The 12,407-nt window shown below is 38.1% G+C and overlaps 1 protein-coding gene across 1 annotated transcript; it reads right to left on the bottom strand.

Moving 5' to 3' along the window:
* Positions 1-8,920: 8,920 nt before the first annotated feature.
* Positions 8,921-10,613, bottom strand: LOC128995100 (sialin-like). The gene has a single exon (XM_054419999.1). It carries the CDS (start codon positions 10,511-10,513, stop codon positions 9,005-9,007), a length of 1,509 nt encoding a protein of 502 aa, XP_054275974.1. The 5' UTR covers positions 10,514-10,613; the 3' UTR covers positions 8,921-9,004.
* Between the last annotated feature and the right edge of the window lie 1,794 nt (positions 10,614-12,407).

The following is a 12,407-nucleotide window of genomic DNA, read 5'->3' on the forward strand; positions in this document are numbered from 1 at the left end:
CGTCATTTCCTAATCCAGAATCCATAACAGACTCCTCTTAGGATAGTTGCCTTGGGAGCGTAGATGCTATACACCAGATCATTCGCTAGTCCATCAGATCAAGTGGCTCTCCCACGCCGCAGTTGCATATTGATAGTACAGCAATGCACTTTCACTGGTGCGAGGCTCAGATCATCTGGCCATCTAGTGCTAGTGCGATGCAGCTATGCGCATTTGTAAAACTCACAGCCAATAATTTGAACACTTCTGCCACTGTATATGCAATAATAGTTGGACACTGTTGACGAGGTCCGCTCAGTAATGTTTCTGAGTACTGGTTTTCATACAACTCCTCGTACAACTCCTTTTCGGAGACATGACTCTGTATAGTTATTGCAATACACATTTTTTTACTCCAGTGCATTTTTGGACCATTACATTTCAGAACGATGCGGAACGTTAAATAAATTTCGAGGATGCTTCAATTCTCTAAATTGAATAGGTCTAAATATTTTTGGGGGTTTGTCTTTTGGACTGGTGGCATGCAATGATGCTTAACTAAATTGTATACCAAACACCTAATAATTCTTATGAGTTTCTCTAGATAGATTTGAAGCTTCGTCAAAGTTAACATAGTTTTGAAAACGTTTAAAAGCAAAGGTAGAAGAAAACTCCTATCAGAACTGTATGGCTCTTTTTACAAGGCGAGTGAATATAAAATTGATATGAAAAAGAAGATGTGAACTATATTAGGTCTTTCAAATGAAAAGTTGGGTTTAAAGTTATCAAAAAATATGTTATCTTCTACTTGGACAAGAAAATTACCACTAATTATCCTGAAAAAGCAAAAAAGTACCTGGCAGTAAAGTTTATACTTTGAATGTCATATTTGGAAAATTCCAACTAGAATAATAGCAAAAATTCTTACAGCTGACATGGTCGTTGATGAAATAAGGTATTCAAGATGTGAAAGCTACCTAGAGTATGTTAAGTGAAGAGATGTGCCTCGAAGTTTGTCTACAATAATATAAACATTTTGCATTTCTAATTCCTAAATAATGATTTGTGTAAACCTTGATCCAAACAAAATTAACACCTATTCATGAAATGCATTTTCATTATTGACGATCGCAGATCTTTCAGATATCAGTGAAGTGCTACTTCTTTAAGTATATTTTTAAAATGACCCACAAAATGACCGTCTGCTAAACCAATGTGCTGACAGCTTGTACAGGAGCGAGCGACGTTGACAAGGGGAGAGAGTTCATCAATCAGCTGACTTGTCCAATCAGCTGGTCCGTCTAGTATCACCTGATATCACTTATCACTTCAACAGCTGCTACGATCTCCACGTCATCTTGCAAGAATGACTATAGTTGGTTTGACTACAGGCAGTAGTAGACAATCAACTACCTTGGTAAAGTTAAAGTTGTAGCCAAGGTAAGAATAACAAGGTACTGAGTTAAGTTATCGAAGGAGTTTACTTTTTTAAAATACGATTTTCTTTCATCAATACTAGCTTGTATCAAACTGAGGAGGCAACTAAGTGCTCTGGTATCTTTTGGTAGGTATTCATCAACGTCATGACATGGCAGACTGATTGAAAAAAGTGTATCTGTTGCTGTTAGCACATTGTTTGAGAGACTCAGTATAACATATTCTAATTAGGTAAAAGATCGAATTCAAGGTGCAATGGTGTTTAAAGCAGAAGTGGACCAAAGCTGTCGTAGTTTTTATACGATTTGTTTTTTTTCGAGACAGCCAAATAATTTAGTTTTTAATGTACTGTAGTCATAAGATGGGTTGAAATGTTAATCAAGAGTAGTTTAGGTTAACTAGGTTATGCTAAGCTAAGATAGGGTTAGTTTTGCCTTAGTTGCTGAACCTTTTTTAACATTTCTTCCCATGTTTTACATTTGCTTGTCCATGTTTTCGTTGTTTTTTCAACAGGACTTATACGGTTATAAGGTAGATTTTAGGAAGAAACTTCATTGCACCAAAGGAATTAATTAATATCCTTGTCATTTAAAATCGATTAATGTACCATCGAAGAAGCCATAGTAGATAAGATACAAAGTTTCGGTATTTATCACTAGCTTTAACAATTCTGAGGGCAAAATTATCGTATGAAAATCAATATAATTAAATAGATATACTGACTGGACGGTTGAGCGTAACGTATTATGTTGTACAAATTATTACTCAATCATATTGCTTTATAAATATCTTGCACACTAAAATATAACAATTAATCTACAAAATGTCGTGAGAAATGTACATAACGGCTTATGCAGGACGAATTACACTCAAGTAATACTAAGGATCATTCGTTTCTTTAGCAATTTTTACAACTATAATTACCATTATTTGAAGTGTTATGCTGCTGATTGGATCGCGGGAATATTATCGACCACAGTAGTCAGTTAAGTAGGCAATCAACAGCAGCGGCAGGCTAAAGGTCCAGCAACAGAGAAAGCTTGTCAATCAGTGATCTTTCCAATCAGATGTCTGTCATCTTAATCGATGTTATCACCGACCTTTACTGCTATCTGCTGTATGTAGAAAATATGCGCGCTAACTACCGAGTACCTCGAGTCTTGGGATGATGTATACCTATCTGTAAATACGAAGAAACGTGTCCAAATATGTTAAAGCGATTTTTTTAATATAATTTTAAATTACTGACTACTACAATAAACTTGAGTTAGGGAGTGTGCTTAATGGTCACCTTCTCGGACTTCGATGCGGGAGGGACGGGCTCGATTCCCTGCTCATCCACAAATATTGAGGGACTTGGATCACTTTCGCTCAAACATGTTTGAATTTCAAACATAGAAAATTAAGAATCCACTGGTGTATAAAATTAAGAAATAACTATAATGTGAACTGGATTCATTATAAAAACTCTTCTAAACACTAGTTTCAGTTCATCGTCATAACAATAGAAGATACAACAATTTTTATTTTTTTTCGGTATAATTAAATAGATTATGTTTTAAAACAGTATTTTAGTAATTATCAGTTTAAGCTGCTGAGCTCTACAAGAAGTGTAGAGGCGTTATTTATCAACTACTTTGACTATTGGGTCTTTAGGTCAATACCTGAAAATATTACCCCGTATATAAAACGAGCTGACAGCTATTACTAAATAAAGTACCATCGACGCCGTCACAAATTCCCAAAACATTCCATAAATACTCCAACGTGTCTACAGTTACATCACAGACGTAATAAATCAGCTGTTGAGATTCCGCGCGGGTTTCGGTGGGAAGATAGCCAGCTGACCACGCGGACGTGCGGGAAAGTGACCTGATGACGTCATCACTTGTTATTGTCACCTCTGATTAACATCTGAGCTTGATCTCTGAACCGTTGCACATAAACACCATGGAAAGTAGGAAATTGTAAACCGTTGTTGCATATAGCGTCCGCGGCATTCCATCTTTGGGGCTGGAGTGTCTCGGGAAAGTTGATCTTTTGCCAGTCCGTGGCGTAATTCTAATTAAGCTGGGCTAAGTGAAGAGTTATACGCCAGGAACATGCATACAGAATTAAACTGGTGGATTTATTATTTGTACTCTTTCGTAACATTTTTATGATTCTTTCAAAGTGAACATGGCACGTAGAAACTGGCTGAGAAAGTTTGAATATTTGGCGTCGGTGTTTTGGGGCAGCGATAAGTCAGAATTATTATTTATACAAGGCGAGGTATTATGATTTTTGTATTGCATTACTAAGATTTAAACTACTTCCAGTGTGTTTTACCACTGATGTGAGCTTTAGTCTGCTATACCATTGAATTTCCATTTTACTTCCTATTTTTATACAATACTTGAATAGCCCATCGTAATCAAAGGTTTTATATGTGACTGAATAAAATATATGATCACTGCTTGAGGAAAAGTTTTCCCTAAGGCAAATTTCACAACTCAGATTTTTTATAGCACTAAAAGGTGATGGAAATTTAATTATATAAACTAATCAAAACGCACTTCTTGTAGTTTATACGGTTAGATTTGTTTTCGTGTTAATGAAATTTAATGTCGCCCATACAAAGACAGAATAATTCACAAGGGATTTAAACTAATCTATAATTTTACTTATCCATTCACTGAGGGTGTAATAAAACATTTCGATTATGGTTCTGTTATACAAAAAAGGCAAATTCAAACAAAGAAAACAATCTAATTCTTATTATTTAATACTTTAGTGGGAACAGCTATAGTCATATCAATCCAATTTCAAAGGCTCGAATTGTCAAACTTATACAGCTCGTCAATATTAGATACAGTATATTAATCGTTGGAGTGTTTTTTACGCCAGTTCCCCTTTTTCTAAGGATACAACCCAAACCTTGATTTTATCACTATCTAACGTCAGCACTTTGTTAGATAGGTAGCCCAATCACAAAAGGCGTCTGGAAGAATCTTCTTCGCTTGGAATCGGACCAGCGATCTTCAGATTTGAAGGTGAGTTAGAGCCACTCAGCTTTCAAAACAATAGCCTAAACACAATTAAAATCACTTTTGCATCAATCAAAGTCTTTGTAACTTTTCCGACCTAAAATAAAACTTTTACTTCACCACTTCACCGCATACTTGGCATGTTTGCTTGGTATGACATGACGAAGACATGTTTAGTCAAGAGTGTACAAGATTTCCACCTACTCACGTCACTACTGACAATTGACAATGATATAAGATGGCATGAGCCTTAATGGGACTGCCAGACGTAGCACCTCATACAGTACTATGACACATCTGAGATCGATGGAATAGACATTAAAGTCATGGTGAGTGGAACGGGTGGTGTACAGATGTAAATATGATCCATCTTTTGAAGGCAACGTTCAGACTGATATTGCACTTAGGAAAATAAAACTAAAGAAGTGGTAAATGAACGATTGGATATAAACAAGAGTAAACCGTTCATATTCTGTAAACTTTGCATTTAAGCAACGAAGATGTTTACAAAATATGTTTTTTTTATTTGGCTTTGTATAATTGATTGTAAATGGAAATGAGAAATAACACAATATGGGTGGAAATAGTAGTACTAAGTGGTTATAGTAATAGCGCTCGCCTCAAAGTATGAAGGTCGCTGGTTCGACTCCAAGCGAAAACGATTCTAGACCCAAATATAGCATTTTCATTGAGCTATCAATTAATGCACCTTACAAAAGTTCGCGGCTAGAAAGTAACAATAGGAGTGTGTTGGACCATTCCCTTAAAAAAACATAAAAATTGCTAATGTCAGCAGTTTTTGGATGGTTCAAAACTATGTTAATTAGAACTTAAGCTTTTAATAAATAGTCCTAGCTGAAAATAAAGGTAGCCAGTAGCGAAGCTACTCGTTTGCAAAGCACATCACTCCATTTAACAGTCATCCTGTTTAACCAATAGAACTTCAACCGGGACGTGATTGAGCCATGCGAATACTTATGAAGTTAAACGGGCCGTGGGTACAGCTAATAATCAGTATTAACAGAATAAACAAGTAATTTTGTAACTTTCTTACTTACGCACCAGTTCGTATGCTCGTTCATACTTCTTTCTTGAATTTTTCAGGAAATAGGTTTAGTGAAACATGCTTTACAGTTTCTGCTACGTATTTCTTCTAGTGAACACATACATTCACAATCACTGAGTTTATTATTCTCAAACATGTTAGGCCCACTTATAATTATTCTTTCAAATACTACACTTTAGGTTATGTTCACACGAAGCGTTGAACGAAAATAGAATATAAACACGAAATGACAGGTTAAATCGTAGTATCAATAGTCAATCAGCTGATCATATTAATAGTATCTTTAAGTGTTGCCAACCTATTTCCAAGTATACTGGATTACGTGCATAATAAAATCACGCTGTTTTGTGTTGTTTGATTGGAATACTGGTGTGCGCCAAAGTATAAACCGTGCGACAAAGTATAAACGGTGCGACAAAGTAAATGCAACAATTAGCAGCTTTCTGTACTATAATCAGTGCAAGGAAGCCAACTTTGTCGTGACTGTAGGAAAGGGTTATTTTATCCTTGACATTTCTTATACTTTTACCTTAGAAACAGACATAACCAACTATAGTTCCACTATGGTGGAGCAAGGAGATATTTCAACTTAGTAACACTGTAGTTTACCAAGCAAGGTTTGTCAGATGATGACACACATTACCACGACAAAGCCAGGTAGTAAGCGATGAGCTGAGGTAACCTACCTACCTACCTGAGTAACCATTGACCCAAGTTGCCCAACGTCCAACGGGGCCAAAGTGCCCACTTGCGGCCTGCTTGGCAGGATGACACCATTGTGTCAGTGACGAAACTGAGAACAGGTGGGTTACTACTCAAAATTAATGTATGAAGAACCTGCTTTACCTTAGACAGCTTTGCGTTGTTGGTCAGAAAACCACCTAGGAGTTAAGCCCAACACCGTTGTGAACTATAGAATTTTGTTGCAGAACTAGCTAGATTGACACACAATCCCAATTGTTAAAGCCAGTACCTCCACAAATTGAACAAAATCGTGAAATCCACGAAACTTTTAGACATTTCAATTCCATCTTGAAGCTGCACGATATTAGGCTATCATCTTGATAAAATTGTATGTACCAATGTCCCTTATACTAGCAAGTGTTGCAAAATCACTTTTACGACTAGCTCCTTTTCCACTTTTAGAGATAGAATAATGCCGTAGTAACTACTGCCTCACTAAAGTCACTGGCCAACTCATCTATTTCAATTAGTAAACCTTCATAAAGTAATGTGTAACAACGCCCTATAATGATATACTGCTAAAACACAACTCTACATTTTTTCAACGCCATTTCTATATTTAGTCCTTGGAATGACGCAATGCTAACTACCATTCCACCAAAGGCACAGTACCAAGTCATCCATGCCAATTTAACAATCGCAAGTCAGTGGCCACTGGATGACACGATGCTTCGGTTTACAGCTCATCAAGGGCGAGCGGAGCGACGAGAAGTTTATGGGAAGGCTCGCAACTTCCGAGAAAGTCTTCCTCAAGATCGCTTCCGGTGGGACGACCTTTGACCTCGAGGTTAAACATGACCAGATGGCAGTGACCTCACCACCATTGCTAAGGTCTGCGTTGGAGGTCAAGATTTAAGGTCACGGTTATACAACAATGTCGCAATAGCTAGAGAATGGCAATTGCTTCACGACCATCCCCATACGTGGATAAGTTTATATTGCATAACTCTTGTTACTTGAAACATGCGGCTGTGCTGTGAGAAAACCCACGAGCTTCACGACATTTAACCCTCTCCACGTAACTGGATCCGACACACACATGAATCAGTCCAGTCATTTTAGGGGTTTAGGTGGAAATAATTCCCTATAACTATTCAAACCCTGTGAAAATGTGTAAAAATGTGCAAAATGTAGTACTACGTACCTAGTAACGACAAATCAAAAATCAATATTAGTGCGCATGCTATGCTACGGCCGCCATATTTGAAAATGGCGGCCAATGTTCACTTTTCACAATATTTCAAGAATAGTTTGAAATACAGAAACTTTGTTCAAAAAAAGTTCAAGGGCACACAAAAACACATCTTTTAGCGAATTTCCCATATAGGGAATAAGCTATTACCGTAGTACTCATGGTAAGACCTGGACGCGGGACCGATTTTTTTTCCGTTTTGAGGTCCCTAGAGGCCAAAAACACCATCCGTTCAAATTCATATATATATATATATATATATATATATATATATATATATATATATATATATATATGTGTCCGTCAGCACGATAACTCGAGCAAAAATGATCCGATTTTGATGAAATTTGGTACAAACGTGTAAACCTACGTTTATTCGAACGAGTTCGCGATCCAGCATGATCGGACCATGGGAACGGGTGTTTACGGGGGTTTTATGGGGTAAAAATAGGTTTTTCCCATTTTTGACCAAAAAAACATAAAATTTAGCAATTTATTTCCAAACCGTTTTGTAGAGCTTAAAAAAACAAATAATTTAGTATATTGAAGCGTTGTTATGCGCCTAATGGTTACGGAGAAAATTCCAAAAAATTGTAAATTTAAAATTCCCATGTTATTCTTATGGAGAATGAGTAAACTGTTGTAGTTTGCTTGTTTATGAACATATTTTGATCAAATTTGGAAAATGTTTTTATTTCTTACTAACTATGAACGTTTTACAAAAAAAACAGTTTTACCCTCCCTGATGCAGCAAACCTAAGTACTTGTTAAACTAATTCTATTTAAATCGGGAATAAATGCTATATTTTTAAGTAGACATTTCAGTGTAAATCCAATCAGTCAAATGGAAATTCGCTTAGTCTGCAGGTTTGCTGCGGCGGGGGTATTTAGTACTTACAATATTTGGCCTATCTCTATTTGCTATATATTGCCATTCGCCTATTGGGTCTGATGATGATTGGAGTGTCCAATCGAAATCGATCACCACTTACCATCTTTCGTATATTTACCGTCTTGTGAGTAACAGTATTAGCGTAAATATATGTTTTAAGTGTTATAAGACGTATCTTTAATTACTTTCCGTAAATTTAATAACACGTACAATGCTGATCAAGACGTTATGAAGTGTGGAAGTACAAAATACCTAATTTTGGGGGCTGGGGCAAAGTTGTAACTTTGATGAAAAAGTGCAATTTCTTATGTTGTCAATATGTGCTGAGTTTGGTATTCCTACTGCAATGCGTTAAAAAGTTACTTTGGTGGTTCCAGACTTTTGCCTAACCCTGTATACACATGACATAAATGAACTAAGCACTACTTGATATATCCGTTGCAATCTTATATTGACGATGCTTTCTGTAGGTAAATTTAAACTACAAGTAAAACATGTGACTCATTTTTATATGATCCGGATTGCATCATTTTGTTGTATATTAAGCACATTTTGACATAAGTTTGTAAACAATAGGCTAACCATTTTAACCTAAGAATAGTGTCATCATTTCTCATGTATTTTCCAACATTTCTTTAACATTTCAAGGTGTAAAGTAAGGTGGTTTATTAATTACTAGTGGTAGCTTGTTGGTCTGTCGGTTCGTTGGTTACACTATCCATTTCCACCGGATTCAATTGAAGCGCCACATGGCTTTGTCTTGTCCATATTTGCATCTCCGAGGATCCGAAAAATAGGAACGGGAATATCAACGCGACAGTGAATATCGCCACCACCACGGACCGGACCCGCCACTGGACGACGTCGAACTCATCATCTATAAGTATTTGGTCGATTCTGTAGTTGAAGAGAGAGAAGATCGTTCTGACGCTGTACATCATACCCATGAGGAGCCCGGCATGTCGCGGACTGAGGTCAATGGCGGCGGAATACACGACAGGGACTGCAAGACCAATCACGTAGACACCAGCTATAGACAACAACCAGAACATCATGACATCACAACCAGCCAAGCAGCACGCCGCCACCAGCAGTAGTGAGGAGACAAACACACCCACGAAAGTAAACGTTCGCTTAACCACTGTCTTCGACATCAAATCATGTTTGATGATGTAGTCAGTGAGAAACCCACTCATCAACAGAGAGGGGAGGATAGCGACCATCGTCACGGTAGAGCCTTTGCTGAAACTTTCGGGAAGATTCAATACAACCATTTGGTAATCCCCGAAGTTTGCCATTACATTCAAAGTAGTTGCCCAATCTACGGAAGAAAACGCTAAAACGAGACTGAGAAAAGGTGGGGAGGTTACAATCTTGCGCCAAGGGATTCCGTGAAGTTTGTGAAGTCTTGACACTATAGAGCTTTTCTGAGTGATGGTAAGTCTACGTATCTCGTGGCGAGATATGAAAGGACTGTCTTTGGGAGACCTGTGTATAAATATAGCACACAACACTAGCCAAACAAGCCCGACCACACCTGTAGCGTATTCGCCGACACTCCACGAGCTGCTGCCTACGTAGATTAAGTGGAAGAACGCGTGTCCCAGAGCCTTGCCGTAGTACGTGCCAGCTACCACGACAGCGACGAAGACGTTCCGTTCGTAGGGCGAGGTCCAGCAACTGATGAGGCTGATGGTACTCGGGTAGATCGTCGCTTCTCCTACTCCTTCTAGGAAGTTCACGACGGCGAAGATGGTGATTCCGTAGTTGACCATGGTGGGGTGAAGCAGATATTTGAACGTCAATAATGTCATTCCTCCGCCTAGCACGTACTTGGAGTACCCTATGTCGGACAACACCCCAGCAGGGACCATAAACAACAGCTTGCCGGTCTGGAAGGCGGAGTGTGCCACCACGAGTACCCAAGGGTTCCAGTAAATGTCTGGCAGGTAGAACGGCAACGTCCGCTTCCAACTGTGATTGTCGAGATACTTAAACGGACAGGTGTATTCCTCCGGCGGGGGTAGGCTCTCTTGTGTGAAGGAATCCACGACGTTGGATATGGCGTTGTAACAAGTGTTTTTGTAGCTGATGATCGCAAAGGCCAAACTACAAAGGGCACACACGACCCAGCGCTGCGGTACTAGAGATAAAGATGATCTGAGCCAGATAGGCATCTAAGAAAGTGGAGACCTAGAGTGGTTACATGGAGTCATTCTCAATCACGAAATAAATCTGATGAACATGTTTGTAGTAATGGACTGGTCTATTCTGTAATGTAAATATTTACAAGATTAATGTAAACACAATACTTTAACAGCTGCTAGTTTATTTGAGAGAAAGTCAAATCATTGACAAAATAATAAAATCAAAACGTTACTCAGTAAAATTCAACTGAAAATTTCTCAAAGAAAGGTGTTTTCACTATTAAAGCTAAATAAGCGTAGTTAAAACACCTTAAATCTAAATAAGAGAATATTAAAATGGTACAAAATTATAAAAAATAAGAAGAACATAAAAAGCTCTAGTTACATAGTTTACTTACACACTGATACAAGAATAAATGGTGGTGAGTCGGTAGCGTCGCGGACTTCGGGCCCAAGGCAGTAGTGGGTTCGGATCCTGGCCACTGCCACTAACTTTTATCAGTAAAGTTCACCTTTGTACTGTACCGGCTCACCCCTTGCTTTGCTGGATATACGTTCCACGCACAGATCTGTAGTCTATGTGGACGGGCAGATGCAAGCTTAAAAGAGGCCGCCAACCTCTAAAAAAAATATATATATATACCTAGAGTTTTTGTTTTCTTTATCTATATATATATATATATATATGTATATATATATATATATATATATATATATATATATATATATATATATAATCCAATGTATGTTTGTATGTATGAATGTATGTTTGTTTGTTTGTTTGTCCTTTATGGACTCCGAAACCACTCGACATATTGTAATGAAACTTTCAGGCATTATTAAGTATTATTCAAGGATGGTTTGTGTGAAGTTTGGTGCAGATCCCTCAAAAGGGCTCCGCTCCAGTGGCTCTGGAGTTTCCCATGTTGACCTTATGAGTACTCATATATAAATGGAACTAGCTGTACCCGCGGGCTTTGCCCCGTTTTACTTCATAAGTGAGCTCATTCGCATGGCTCAATCACGTCCTGGTTGAAGTTCGTTTGCTACGCTCACTCACCTTTAGGTTGGAGCTCGTTCGCTGCGCTCACTTGTCTTCAGGTTAGCTCGTTTGCTACGCTAACTCGCCTCCAGGTTGAAGTTCGTTCGCTACGCTCACTCACCTTTTGGTTGCAAATTAGATGTCTGTAGTCATAAATTTAAAAAAATAATAGTGTGCTGCACCCTGTTGGTAATCCTTGTAACTTAAATGCTAATTGCACATCATAGAACAGAACCAACTTGTTTAATTGAAACAGCTGTTAAGATTCATTAATTCCATTTAAATATGAGTACTCATAAGGTTAACATGGGAAACTCCAGAGCCACTGGGGCGGAGCCCGAGAGTCCGATCAGAATAAAAATAGCTTAGTTTTCCTATTTAATGCCTAAAGAATCAGTGTACCAAATTTCAGCTTCCTAGGTAAATGGGAAGTGGGAGAATTAGTGATGAGTGAGTCAGTGAGTCAGTGAGGGCTTTGCCTTTTATATATATAGTTTATATATATAGATTAAAGAATCTTAACAGCTGGTTCAACTAAACAATGTGATTCTGTGATGTTCAATAGCATTGAAAAGTTAATAGGTTTACCTACAGGGTGCAGCACTATTATTTTTTTAAACTTATGACAACAGATAATTTGCAACCATAAGGTGAGTGAGCGTAGCGAACGAACTTCAACTAGAGGCGAGTTAGCGTAGCGAACGAGCTTAACCTGAAGGCAAGTTAGCGCAGCGAACGAGCTCCAGCCTAAAGGTGAGTAAGCGTAGCGAACGAATTCAACCTGGACGTGATTGAGCCATGCGAACGAGCTCATCTTGAAAATGAACGAGCATTGACATAAACCACATTAGGACAGGACGACGACTGTCGGGCCAGCTAGTA

This window comes from Macrosteles quadrilineatus, unplaced genomic scaffold (assembly GCF_028750875.1).
Source record: "Macrosteles quadrilineatus isolate MER2022 unplaced genomic scaffold, UCM_ALF_1.0 Scaffold_5__1_contigs__length_97177068, whole genome shotgun sequence".
NCBI classification, from domain to species: Eukaryota; Metazoa; Arthropoda; class Insecta; order Hemiptera; family Cicadellidae; genus Macrosteles; species Macrosteles quadrilineatus.